Here is a 14,340-nt window from a genome sequence, read left to right as displayed (position 1 = left end):
CGAGGAAAGCTCGGTGCAGACCACAGTTAATAAACAACCGTTTGGGCGTGTTTAGCAGTTACACTTCTACAAATCATTTCAAAGGAAGTAGCAAATTACAAATTACTTACAAGTTGTAATCTGAGAAGCAAAATGCTTGACTTCAGAGATACTGCCACACCAGTCTATTAGGTAAATCACTGCAACACCTGGCACAGGTGCGGTAGGGAGCAAGTAAGGACGGGGGTGGGGGGGGGGATGAGGGAATGGGGAGCGGGGAGAAAAGGACCACAAGTACTTCGAGGTCAGGTTCGAACCGTGAAGCTTCCCTAATTTTCTCATGTAGCCCAGACTGGTTCACTATCCTGCCTCGGCCTCCTAAATTCTGGAAGTTACTCAAGTCTTCTCAAGTTTCTTCTGCAGTATAATGATGATCATTACTAACAGGTTTGTCTCAATGATTAAGTGTGATAAACTTGTCTTCAACGGTACCAAGCCCAAAAGCCTGGTTTGCTCTTCTGCAAGCGGTCTGCTAATCCCCGCTTCTCTTAAAACGTTGGAGAGTAGCGAGCTGTTGAGCAGTTCTGGCAGTCTCCCTAATCTTTTTGAGGAAGTAAAAAATTTGAAACCCAACGGCGGCAGCCGGGTGGGGCTGGGGTGACCTCACCGTTCTTCCGCCCCTCTCCCCGGCTCCTCCGCTCCCTTGAAGTTGAAGCCCAGCTATAGGGGGCTGAAGACACGGGTGTGCGCATGCGTATACCAAACCCGCGCCGCCCCTGCAAGTGCTTCCCACGCCCCGGGCGCAATCCCCAGGCGCCACCGCCTCCGGGTCCGGGATAGAGAGCCCGTCGCAGGGGGCGGGGCTCCGTGAGTGGCGGAAACAGGAACCAATTGTCGGACGGCTCCGCCTCCGAGCGGAGTTTGAATTACGCGGGGGTCCAACGGCTGGAGAGGGAGGCGAGACGCAGCTGAGAGTGTCCGAGGCTTGTGGAGGTTACTGTCCTCCGACCCGCGTGAAGGAGGTGGAGGGTCTCGGGTCTTGACTGCCAGGAGCGTCCGCCATGAGGAGAAGGTGCGGGTCTCTCAGGGGAGGGAGCCACTGTTGAGAGGCGGTCAGGTTCAAGGCTCGAGAGCCTGCGCTCAGTCGGCGTCTGCGGCTGGGGGCGCTGGGGGCGCTGGCGGCAGGGCTCGAGAGGGCAGCGGGGGTCCGGGAGGGCAGTGGGGTTCCGGGCGACCAGCTGGGCGAGCCGCGAGCGGGACGGCGCAGGGTGGAGGCCCGGGTGGGTGCGGCTCAGGCCCGGGCTCAGCTCCCGGTTCCTCGGCAGCCTCAGGTGCAGCTGCTTTTCTCAGCAGCCGCTCCGTGGAAATGCTGAGCGTGCCATGGCGTTGGCTTCTCAGTTGTCTAATGCCTGGAATTCCATAGCTCGGGAGGCTGGACCACGAAGATTGCCTTGAGCTTAGCCCAGGCTACGTGGCGAGACCGGTTCAAAAAGCCGGCGAGTTTTAAGTGAACCGTTTTTCTTCGTGGCCGCTCGTCGATGTTAACGTTTAACTTGAACTGGAAAATGGCTTGATTTCCTTGCACTTTAACAAACTAAAGTACGGAATGTTTTCCGGATCATTTTAAGATTCCCAGGCACTGCTTGGGAATCGAACCAGAACTGATTCTTTGGGCAAGAGGCTGAATTGCCGGTTTTGACATTTCTAAAATAATATGGGTGTGTGGGGCTCTGTGCTGAGGCTGTACAAATCCCTTCGGAAAGTAGTGGGTGGACTACTGTGAGATTTAGTATTCGCTTGTATTATTGGCTTTGTAATTTGTAAGAGTCTTGGTAACGTGGTTATTGATTTTGATCATATTTTTTACCCCTTGGGCCTCAAGAGAATGGAAATAGAATGCAAACAGTATCTTGAATACAAATTTAGCACAAGGCAAGGATTCCAGATAGTGTCATGTCAATGACATTATACTTAAACTCTTTATGAAGACTAGTAAAACCCCTAAAGGAAACTAGTATTCAAAGTATATTTGGATGTAGTAACTCTCCCCTGTAACAAATTTCAGACGCCCAAAGCCGGAGAGTTCAAGACCTCCTGCACTATATAAAAAGATCCCTTCTCCAAATAGGAGGCCCAAACGCTGGGTGTGGTGGCACAGTTATTCCCCCACTTTACCTCTTGGGTAATGAAGGCAGGAGATTTGAATTCAATGCCAGACTAACATTCGAGATTCCATCTCTCAAAAAATGTATGTGTTGCTTCAGTATTGTTATTCAGGCATCTTTTTTTTGGGGGGGGGGGGGGTGTTGAGACAGGATTTCTCTGTAAGTGACCTGGCTGCCTTGAAGTTCACTTTGTAGACCAGACTGGTCTCGAACTCACAGAGATCCACCTGCCCACCTGCCTCTCCTTCCCAAGTGCTGGGATTAAAGGCGTGCACCACAACGCCCGGCATGATTGTTCTTTTTTAAATTTCAAGCTCTTATTGAGATTGTAGGAAGGTCACAGCGTGGCCAGTGCTTTCCTTGGTTTTAATTGGATTTGAGATCTTTTAATTTAGGTCTCAGTTATTTTTTTAAGAGATTTCATTTTTTATTTTATATTTATTTATTTAGGGAGGCTTTTAAAACAGGGTCTCTGCACAGCCCTGACTGTCCTGGAACTCACTACCCTGTGGCCTTAACTCACAGAAATGCAAGTGCCTCTGCTTTCTGGGTGCTGGGTGCAACCACATGTGCCCCTCCCCTTTTAAAAGGGGGGTCTTTTAATTTTAAATTACGTGTACTGGTGTATGGAGTTTGCACTTGGGTACAGGTGTCTAGAACCAGACTCGGGTACTCTGGAAGAGCAGCAGTGAGTGGTGCACTCTTTAAAGGTTTTGTTCTTTGAGAAAGGGTTTCTCTGTAGCACTGGCTGTCCAAGAACTTGTTCCGTAGACCAGGCTGGCCTCGAACCGCCTGCCTCTGCCTCCTGAGTGCTGGGATCAAACATGTGCACCACCAGGCCCAGCTTAAAAAATATTTAAAACTGGATGTGAGATTTATTATGAAAATGGTTTGGTGAAGTATAGAACACACACCTCAGGACTGCAGGTCTGCCACTTATCCAGGAGACTACAGTATTTGACTTGACCCTGTAGCCATCAGGAATGAGCTGATTCTTCCCAGCTACCATGTCTTTAACTTAATCTGCACTAAACTTGATGAAACCTCACTTCTTTGAGATGTGGTGGCCAAGGAACTTGAACATAGGCTCAGCGTGGGACATCAGTCACTTATCAACTTATTTGGAAACTTGGTGCGATGAGCATGGTGACGTGGCTAATATGAACCCTTCCACTGTGCCCCTGGGACTTCCCAAAGGCACTGTGCACTCTTGTCTGAAGCCCACACTGGAGACACCATTGAGTCATGAATAGCCCTCAGAAGATTTTAAGATTTACTTTTAACAATGTGTACATGGGTGTGTGGGTATGTCCATGTGAGTGCAGCTGTGCCTGGGGAGCCCAGAAGAGCTCATCTGGAGTTCAGTTCTGAGCCACTTCAGGGGTGCTGGGCTTAAGGTGGCGTAATCACGCCCCCCCCCCTTTTTACAAATTTTATGTGAACACCTTTTCACTTGTCTTGGATAAATCCTAGTAGTGGAATTGTTGGGTTGTATGATAACTGATGAGAAACTACTAGATTTTACACCAATGTGACTATATCATCTTGCATTCCACAAGCAGTATATAAGCGTCTAGTTTCTCACCAATATTTGTTGCCCCCTTTTTGTTTGTTTTGTTTTTCAAGACTGAGATTCTCTGTGTGGCCCCAGCTGTCCTGGAACTCACTCTGTAGACCAGGCTGACCTTGAACTTGAACTCACAGAGGCCTGCCTCTGCCTCCCAGGTGCTGGGATTAAAAGCATGTACCACCACCACCCAGTTTATGTGTAAGCTCTTATGTTAGGGGTTTATTTTACTGACATTTTGTTTGGTTTTTCTTTTATAAAAGCATTTGTAATTCAGTATTATACTGCCAAAAATAGAGTCACAGATCAAAGTCATTGGGTCTTATTAAGAATGAATATAACCGCTGGGTGATGGTGGCGCACGCCTTTAATCCCAGCACTTGGGAGGCAGAGGCAGGCTGATCTCTGTGAGTTCGAGACCAGCCTGGTCTACAGAGCTAGTTCCAGGACAGGCTCCTAAGCCACAGAGAAACCCTGTCTCAAAAAACCAAAAAAAAAAAAAAAAAAAAAAAAGAATGAATATAACCATTTTGCTTCTGTGGCATTGAGGGCACAGAGAATGGCCATGGGCTTATTAAACTAGTATCCTTACACTGATTTCATTTCATTTCTCAAGGCCACTGGGAAATTACTCAATTTAGCTCCTGAAAATAGTGCTTTTAGTTTTGAGGCGGTGCTGCTAGCTATATAAGCAGAATGGTCTTCTATTGATCTTTCAGTGAGGTGCTAGCAGAGGAGTCTATCGTATGTCTCCAGAGAGCTCTGACTCACCTTCGGGAAATATGGGAATTAATTGGGATTCCAGAGGAGCAGCGATTACAAAGAACTGAGGTTGTGAAGAAGCACATCAAGGTGAGTTGCGTGGCACTGGTTTCTGCGGTGAGACAGGTAGGGATGTTGCTCTTATTTGAGATAGCAGATGGACTGATATTTGGGGGAGTTGGCGAGGTGGCTTAGTAAATAGGTAAAGGTGCCTGAAACTCAGATACAAGCCTGAAGACCTGGCCTCATTCATCAGAACCCATATAGGGTATTAGGGGAGAAGTGAGTCTGTAAAGTTGTCTTTCCTCCTTCATATGCGTTCCACAGCATTTGCATTCCTCAACCCCACATCATGAGCACACATAATGATTAATAAAAAATCTGGTCATTCATACTAGGATATCACAGGCTTTTCCTGGTTTTGTTTATTTAAGGGCCTTTCTGCAAAATTTGATATGAGAGTTTTGAGATACTAGTTGGTTTTGTTGTGTTTTGTTTTTTATTCCCAGTGGCTCCAAACCTTTACTAACTGCCCTCTCTCTCACAGGATCTTCTGGATAGGATGATTGCTGAGGAGGAGAGCCTGAGGGAAAGGCTTCTCAAAAGCATATCCATCTGTCAGAAGGAGCTGAGCACCCTGTGCAGTGAGCTACAAGTGACACCATATCAGGTGCGCTGGTACAGAGTGCTACTGGGGCTGCAGGCCTAAGATGGGAATAAGTTTTAACTGAGGAATGCAAGGGGAATGTGTTCTTGTAGGAAGAGAGCTAAACATGAAACAGCTAATATAGGTCATCAAAACTTCTTGCTGTATTTCAGTTTTATAGATCATAATAACCTTTTAAGTTAACTTTGAAGAAAAGAGGGGCTGGAGAGATGGCTCAGAGTTTAAGAGCACTGATTGTTCTTCCAGAGGTACTGAGTTCAATTCCCAGCAACCACATGGTGGCTAACAACCATTTGCAATGAGATCTGCTGCCCTCTTCTGGTGTGCAGACATACATGCAGACAGAACACTGTATACAAAATAAATAAATAAATCTTTAAAAAAAAACTTGAGGAAAAGGTAGGCACAGATCTTTGTTTGAAAGTGGGGATAAGGTGGGGGTTGGAGAGATGGCTGAGAGGCTAAGAGCATTGCCTGCTCTTCCAAAGGTCCTGAGTTCAATTCCCAACAACCACATGGTGGCTCACAACCATCTGTAATGAAGTCTGGTGCCCTCTTCTGGCCTGCAGGCATACACACAGACAGAATATTGTATACATAATAAATAAATAAATATTTAAAAAAAAAAAAAGTGGGGATAAGGGAACAATGAAGAAATGGGCTAATTGGTAAAGTCCTTCCCTAATGGGCATGAGAACCTGAATTCAACCTTCATAATCCTTACAAAAAAGCCAGATTGCTGGGCATTGAGGCAAAGGCGGGGGATCTCTGTAAATTCAAGGCCAGCCTGGTCTCAGAACAACCAACCAGATAATGGTAGCATATGCTTGTAACCTCAGCATTGGGGAGGCAGAGGTAGGTGGATCTCTGAGGCTTAAGCTTCAAACCAGTGAGAGACCTTGTCTCCAAAAGCTACCTTGTTTTTACTTTTTGTTTTCTTTTTGGAGACAAGGTCTCTCACTGATTTGAAGCTTAAGCATTTGCTGCTCTCATAGGGGCTGGTTTCAGTTCCCAGCATATGTGGGAGCTTACAGGACTGTTCTGGACTCCAATCCTAGGGAGTCCAGCACCCCCTTGTGGCCCAGTGGGCACAGGTTCACATGCAGGTCACTTAAAGACACTCAGGAGAAAAGCTCATACCCTTATAAGTAAATCTTTAGACCAAAAAGCAGGGTGGACAATAGAACCCAAAATTGATTTCTATCCATTCATTTGTTCATATATATATGAACCACCACAGAATAAAGTGGGGTACATAGGAAGCAAGGATACCTAGTGATACAAAGCAAAGGTTACCAAACAAAATTCAACCTCTGGCTCTTTTAATAATCAAAAGCTGCATACCACTGAGCCATCCAGAATGGTTCAGTTGGGACACATAGGGAGCTTTGAGAGGTGATGGCTGATTCTCATGCTCCTTCTACTGTGGCAGTAATAACCAACCACCTGGGTCTATAGATGGAGTAAGTCTAGCAGTCAGATTGCCTTTGAAGGGTGAGGATAATTCATCCCTGGCAGTCAAGAGTATCCAAGCAGACTGTGACATTAGAGTAGTTTACTGAAATTAATATAAATCATGAATTTGCTATATAAAGTTTCTCTTTACTTTAAACTTTCAGTGTAAAATTAGGTGCATGAGAAGTTGAGGGGTACACTGGTACATCTATCTTCCTTGAATATATGGCAAGTTTTTAACAATACTAAATGAAACTGTATTTGTAGAACATAAATAATTGCTATTCACTCTGTTCCCTTGTTTATCCAGTAGGAATAGAGCAGGATCTACTAAATTGGTATTGGTAAAGAGATGTTCATAGGATTATTAATGTAAGTATTCAGTTAATAAGAGCTATGTATCATCTAGCTAACCAAAGTAAGCTTTCTGGTCTTTGTACCCTCTCGCAAAAGTATCCTGGCACTTAAAGCAGATTCAGTAGAATAGACTGGCGTGGGTGGGAGCATAAAATGAGGACCTTTTGCCAAATTAACTTAGTGTCAGTTTTGCAAGATAAAATGAGTTCTAGAGTTAGTGATCATGATGATTACATAGCTGTATTTACAACTGCTTCTTAACTTAGACTTACATCATAATAAAACCATAGTAAATTTTTAAAAATTGTATAATTCATATAATTCAGTTACTGAAAATTGTAGCTTACATTTAGTTATTGCCATATGCACAAAACACATTAGCCTAGAGTTGGGCACCATCATACACAAATGTCCAACCTGTGGATTAAAACAAAATTGTGATCTAAGCCAGGTGATGGTGGCGCACGCTTTTAATCCCAGCACTTGGGAGGCAGAGGCAGGCGGATCTCTGTGAGTTCGAGACCAGCCTGGTCTACAGAGCGAGTTCCAGGACAGGCTCCAAAGCCACAGAGAAACCCTGTCTTGAAAAACCAAAAAAAAAAAAAAATTGTGATCTAATCACTGTGGATGTGGTTTAGTGGTAGAAGTTTGACCCGAATGATGTCCTAGTTTTAATCTCTGGTATTGGCCAATAATAAAAGAGATCGGGCCAACAAAATGGGTCAGTGGATAAAGTACTTGTCATGTGAAAGCCTGATGACCTGAGTTCAGTCCCCAGAACCCACATAAGGATGAGCAGAATCAACTTCATAAAGCTGTGACTTTCCTGGGACTGTCATATGCATGTCATGGCAACGTGCATGTTCCCCTATTATATACAACAGTAATAAAATTTACAAAACTAAGTTTTTTTAAAATTATAGGTGGTTTTTTTTTTTTCTTTTTTTTTTTCTTTTTAGTTTTTTAAGACAGGATTTCTCTGTAGCTTTGGTGCCTGTCCTGGAACTAGTGCTTGTAGACCAGGCTGGCCTTGAACTCACAGAGATCGCCTGCCTCTGTCTCCCTAGTGTTGGGATTAAAGGCGTGCGCCACCACCGCCTGGCTGCAAAAAATTATGAAGTTCTTAAAACATGAGAGTTTTATTGTTAGCGGTGATTTTTCTTTTGTTTTTGAATTTATTGTGGGTGTGTGGATGTGCACATGCCATTTACATATAGAGGTCAGGGGACAACTTGCTTTAGTTGGTTTTATTCTTGAGAGCCCTGTTCTCAGGTGTGAACTGTATCACTGTTGTGCCAGTGTCAAAGGTGGTGCACGGCTGACTTCTGCTTGGTGTGCTAGGGAAGGCCTGTAATCTCAGCTTGTGGAAACCTGAGCCAGAAAGATCAAGGCCAGCAAGACTATCTCAAAAAAAGTATTTCATAGTTTGTGTAATTTGAGTACTATATTGAAAGTTAAAAAAAAAATTGGCTGTGTTTGGGCTTGGAATATAGATTCTGCTGAGTGCATATTGCTTTTGTCCCTCTGTGAAGATGAAAAGCCATGAAATCTATTGCTAAGTTGGAGGCTATTTGTATTTACTATCAGTGCACTATGCACTTAAGAATGGTAAAGGTGTTCCAGGACAGGAACCAAAAGCCACGGAGAAACCCTGTCTCGAAAAATCCAAAAAATAAAAAAATAAAATGCAAAAAAAAAATAAAAATGTTCATTAGACAGAATATTTTAGAAAAGAAAAACCAGCAGTCCTTTCCAATGGTCTGCTGATGGAAGATAGTTAGGAGCAGAGTATACAGATTCAAAACTTGGGCATAGACTTGGCACTATCTGGAGGATAGGAAAAGAAATCTAAGAGTTACCCACAGCTTTCATCCTAGGCAACTGGATAAAAAGATTTTATTACATCAAGGAAGAGCAGAAAAAGACTGTGGTTGGGGGAGAACAGATACAGAGTTGTATTTGGATCATGAAACAGTTGTAAGATATCCATGGGACAGCCAGGATTTGATACTATGTTGAAGCATATATGTCAGACAGGAGGTATAGAAGATGACATTTTTGGTGTCCCTTCTTGCAGCTATACAAGATTGCCACGAAACTAACCTGGTCGATTAGCACTATTATTGTAAGAGAGGTCACTGTTCGGTTAGAATAAGTTCTAAAGTGTTACTTCTTGCCATCTGATTAGTATTGTTATTGTTACATAATTGTCATGGAGAGCTAGAAGATGGCCTATAACAAATACTGAGTTCTCGTACCTTGTTTTTGGCGTGTATATGATGTCAGATATATACAAGTATATATACTTGTATAAATTAAATTAAATGTCTGGTCATGAATTCTCCTTGATTGTAATCTTGAAAATTACAGTCTTCTCTCCCTCAGACTCTGTACAGAATTGATAGAAATTGTTTTGATCCTTCTGGTCTGTGTGACATTGCAAATTAGCTGTTTTATCCAAGTCAAATGATTGCTGGTGCAGAAATACAAATAAAAAGGCAGTATTGTCACTGGGAAGTAGTGGTGCATGCTCGTAAACTGAGCGCTTAGGAGGATCTCTGTGAATTCGAGGTCAGTCTGGGCTATAAAGTCAGTTGCAGGACAGCCAGGGCTACATAGAGAAACCCAAACAAAGAAGCAAATAAAAAGTTAGTATTCTCTAGACAGAGCTATAGCTGGGGGAACAAAAGCAGTGTTAGAAATTCACATTGTTTTTTATTTATTCCATTAAACCAAATATCAAAATTGTTCTAAAAAAATGGTAAAGGTGTTATGTAGGGGGGCTGGAGGTATGGCTCAGTAGTGAAGAGTACTGCTTGCTCTTCTAAATTTCAATTCCTGGCAACCACATGATGGCTCACAACCATCTATAATGAGGTCTGGTGCCCTCTTCTGGCCTGTAGGCAGAATGCTGTACACAAAATAAATCTTAAGAAAAAAAAGATGGTATGTAGGGTTATATAATTTAGGGGTGTTTTACCATAGTTAAAATTGGTAAAGGAAGTTGTGCATGGTGACCCATGCCTGTAATCTGAGCACCCAAAACAAGGGGAGGATCAAGACTTTGAGGTCTTCCTTGGCTACATAGTACAAGTCAGATTTTAAAAGTCCCTATTTGCCTTTCCCTGTGGCCATAAACTACCTTGGGTTTTTGTTTGTTTTGCTTTTTGAGACAGGGTTTCTTGGTGTAATAGCCCTGGCTATCTGGAACTGTTTAGAACTTTGTAGACCAGGCTGGCTTGAACTCACAGATAGCCCCCTGCCTCTACCTCCAAAGTGCTAGTGTTAAAGGTGTGTGCCACCACCTCTGGCTTAAACTGCCTTGTTTGTAAATGTAAACATTTATCATTCATGTTCTCTCCCAGTTCTCTTCCCATTTTTGGACCTTATTATAGTCATACCTTATTTCATATAGGAAGAAAAGGAGATAACTGTCTTGCAGTTAGAAAAAGATTTGCGCACTCAAGTAGAATTGATGAGAAAACAGAAAAAGGAGAGAAAGCAGGAACTTAAGCTACTTCAAGAACAAGATCAAGAGCTCTGTGAAATTCTTTGTCTGCCTCTGTATGATGTTGAGAGCTCCTCTGTCCCCACCTTAGAAGAGCTGAACCGGTTCCGACAACGGGTGGCAACATTGAAGGAAACAAAGGTACGCTACCTGCATTCATTTACCCTAAAACTTCATTTGGTTTCTGGGTAGCTTATAATAATTTTCTTTATTTTAGGAATCTAGGCATGAGCAATTTGTCAGCATTAAGAGACAAATCATATTGTGTATGGAAGAATTAGAACACACTCCAGATACAAGCTTTGAAAAAGATGTAGTGTGTGAAGATGAAAGTGCCTTTTGTTTATCGTTGGAGAATATTGCAACACTGCAGAAGTTGCTACAGCAGGTAATATCTGCTCAGATTATGCTATAACATCTTACTAGTATTTATCAATTATAAAAAAACGATAGCTTTTTCTTTAGTCTTAAATAAGGTGCAAATGTGAATTAAGATAATAAGCGAAAGCTGGAGGGTGGTGATGCCCACCTTTAATTCCAGTACTTGGGAGACAGGGACATAGATAGATCTGAGTTCAAGGCCAGCGTGGTCTACAGAGCGAGTTCCAGGACAGCCAGGGCTACACAGAGAAACTCTGTCTTGAAAAACCAAAAAAGAGAGGGAGAGAACAATATGTAATATATCTGTTTCTTTGTTAGGGTGTGAGAGAGAGAACATGTGTCAGAGGTCAGTTGCAGGTGTCATTACTAGGAGCTGTCTACCTTATTGAGACAAGTTCTCACAAGGATTAGAGTTCACTTATTAGGCTAGGCTTGCCAGCCAGTGAGTCCTACAGATATGTCTCACCTTTCCAGTGCTAAAATATAGTTGGATTTTGTCAGACTTTCTTGGGACTACCAGCTCCCAAATGACAGAAATTTTATTATTAATTATAGCCTGTTAGCTTAGGCTTGTTCCCAAGCATCTCTTAGAACTAAAATTAATCTTATTTCTATTAATCTATGTTCTGCCACATGGCTTTTTATCTTTCTTCCATTCTCTGTCTGACTCCCTCCAAATCTCCCTGGGCTTTCTTCCATTCTCTATGTCTGACTCCCTCCAAGTCTCCCTGGCATCTCCCCGAGTACCTCTCTCTGCCTGAAAGTCCTGCCTAGCTTTTGGCCATTCAGCTTTTTATTAAACCAGTTAGGTGCCTTAGGGTAGACATGGTAAAATAGCGGCACAATTTCACACAGTGTGATCAAATATCCTGCAATACTAAGAGTACAAGCATACTCTACCAGGCTCAGCTTTATGCATAGGTTCTGGGGATTGAATTCAAGTCCTTATTGCTTGAGTGGCAAGCACTTTACTGACTGAGTTCCCAGTTCCTATTTTTCTTTTTTCTTTTCTTTTTTTTTTTTTTGTGGTAGAGACTAAACTCAAACCTTGTAGCTTCATGAATCTTAGACACTAAACAGTGAACTCCTAACCATAGCCCTAACTTTTTTTAATTTTGGAAAAAGTCCAACTACCTTTTATGTGAATAAGAAATATAATAAATATTCTTAGAATATTAAGTTGATGTTTCAGATGAAATAGCATTAACCATTTTAAATTATACCAATGTTTAATAATAATAAAAAAAATTAAAGTTTGAATCCTGAGCTAGGTATGGTGGCACATGCCTTTAAACCCAGCACAGGAGGCAGAAGCATGAATCTCTGTGGATTCCAGGCCATACAGGGATACCTAATGAGACCCTGTCTTAAAATAACAATTGGCTGGAGAGATGGCTCAGAGGTTAAGAGCATTGACTCTACTTCCAGAGGTCCTGACTTCAATTCCTAGGAACTACATGGTGGCTCGCAATCATCTATAATGAGATCTAATGCTCTCTTCTGGTGTGCAGGAATAGATGCAGGCAGAACATATGTATAATAAATAAGTCTTAAAAACAAAAAAACACCCACAAGAAAGTCAGTTGGAATTCTGTTATAGGTCTGACAGCCTTATAGCATATGTTTAGATGACATGAAAGCATGTCTCTTAGCACTCAATGTAGAAGTGTGTGATAGCACACACCTAAACTATAATCCCAGCATTCAGGAAGCTAAGTCAAAGCCAGCCTGTGTTACATAGAGAAAATAGGAATATGAATATATGTGGATCTCATAAAAATGCTTTCTTATGAGTCCAGACATTTTCCTTTACTATTTTGTCATAAACACTGCCTGCCTTTCCTTGTTACAGCTGGAAATCAAAAAGTCAAAAAATGAGGCAGAGTGTGAGGGACTCCGTGCTCAAATCCGAGAGCTTTGGGATAGATTACAAATACCTGAAGAAGAGAGAGAACCTGTGGCTTCAATTATGACTGGATCAAAAGCCAAAGTCAGGAATGCGGTAAGAAAACCAATGGGTGCTGGGAAAATAGTGTTCTGAGCGTTTCTGGGTCCAGTCTAATGTTCTGCCTACTGTCCTGGGCCAGTAAAGACAAGTTCTGTTTTGTTACATTTTGTGGGCACATTCCTTAGATTTCTGGCTTTTATAATGCTATAAAGTATGTTGTTGGTTTATTTACATGAGGAAAGGTAAAGAGAATATGTAAGTATGGCTCTAGCCTTTCTTTTTTCTTTTAGCTGCAATTAGAGGTGGATCGGTTAGAAGAGCTGAAAATGCAGAACATAAAGCAAGTGATCGAGACCATTCGAGTGGAGCTGGCTCGGTTCTGGGACCAGTGCTTCTACAGCCAGGAACAGAGACAGGCTTTTGCCCCTTACTATTCTGGTTAGTACAGAGGTGATGACCTTCATGTGACCTCCCTCACAGGTCTTTTACAAGCTCACTCACCAAGTTCTGTATTTTTGGTTCTAAGCAGATAGAGCCAAGCCTTAAAAATATCCTAGTTCTCATGTCATAAGTAAAAAATTTTGACCAATGAACCCAAAGGTATAACAATTAAATTTTTGTCTTAAGTAGAGTTCCAGGCTGTCATAAACTGAACAAAGGTGAAAGTGTCCTAAACAAAACAACAGATATTTAGATAATTTTATTTTGGAGAATGTCCGTCAATTTAGACTATTTTAGTTCACCCCAGCTACTGTGGCTAGCTTTTATTCTTCTATCCTTAAGGTTTATTTTCACTTTATTTCTATGTCATTTTATTTTAAGGTAGAAAACTTTCCTCACTGTAGGCTTAGTTATTTGGAATACCAAACACTAGAGTAGTGGTTCTCAACCTCCCTAATGCTGCGTCCCTATAATACAGTTCTTCATGTTGTGACTCCCAACCATAAAATTACTTTGTTGCTTTTTTTCTTTTAAATATTTTTATGGTTTATTTAACTTTATTTTATGTGCATTGGTGTGAAGTGTCAGATCCCCTGGAACTGATCTTCAGACAGTTGTGAGCTGCCATGTGGGTGCTGGGAATTGAACCCGGGTCCTCTGGAAGAGCAGTCAGTGCTCTTAACCACTGAGCCATCTCTCCAGCCCCTGTTGCTTCTTTATAACTAATTTTGCTATTATGAATCCTAATGTATATATCTGGTATGTGACCCCAAGAGATCGAGACCCACAGGTTGAGAACCACGGTACTAAAGGAATGGTTTTTTTTTTTTTTTTTTTTTTTAATGTTTTCTTAAAAATAAAAAACAACAAGCCTGGTCTACAAGAGCTAGTTCCAGGACAGGAACCAAAAGCTACGGAGAAACCCTGTCTCGAAAAATCAAAAAAAAAAAAAATAAATAAAATAAAAAATAAAAATAAAAAACAACAAACCTGCCACACATCTTTAATCCCAGCACATGGAAGGCAGAAGAAGATGGATCTCTGTGAGTTTGAAGCCAGCCTGGTCTATAGAATGAGTTACAGGACAGACTCCAAAGCTACACAGAGAAA

At 42.1% G+C, this 14,340-nt stretch overlaps 1 protein-coding gene across 5 annotated transcripts in view; it reads left to right on the top strand.

Annotated features, from left to right (window-relative positions):
• The first annotated feature begins 910 nt into the window (after positions 1-910).
• The window catches only part of Prc1 (protein regulator of cytokinesis 1), a 22,055-nt gene continuing 8,625 nt past the window's right edge, over positions 911-14,340 (top strand). For all 5 annotated transcript variants that reach the window (XM_041654197.1, XM_041654214.1, XM_041654190.1 and 2 more), the window contains exons 1-7: positions 911-1,051; positions 4,431-4,563; positions 5,021-5,143; positions 10,368-10,601; positions 10,678-10,848; positions 12,694-12,843; positions 13,080-13,227. In XM_041654197.1, coding sequence (XP_041510131.1) covers positions 1,041-1,051; positions 4,431-4,563; positions 5,021-5,143; positions 10,368-10,601; positions 10,678-10,848; positions 12,694-12,843; positions 13,080-13,227 — 970 coding nt within the window. In that variant the 5' untranslated portion in view covers positions 911-1,040. The remainder of the gene's footprint in view (positions 1,052-4,430; positions 4,564-5,020; positions 5,144-10,367; positions 10,602-10,677; positions 10,849-12,693; positions 12,844-13,079; positions 13,228-14,340) is intronic.

The sequence above is a fragment of the Microtus oregoni genome, unplaced genomic scaffold, assembly GCF_018167655.1.
Source record: "Microtus oregoni isolate MIOR12 unplaced genomic scaffold, Mior012 000000F_ref0000247, whole genome shotgun sequence".
NCBI classification, from domain to species: domain Eukaryota; kingdom Metazoa; phylum Chordata; class Mammalia; order Rodentia; family Cricetidae; genus Microtus; species Microtus oregoni.
Note: the sequence above shows the minus strand (reverse complement) of the source record. Positions and strands in the feature narration are given on the sequence as shown.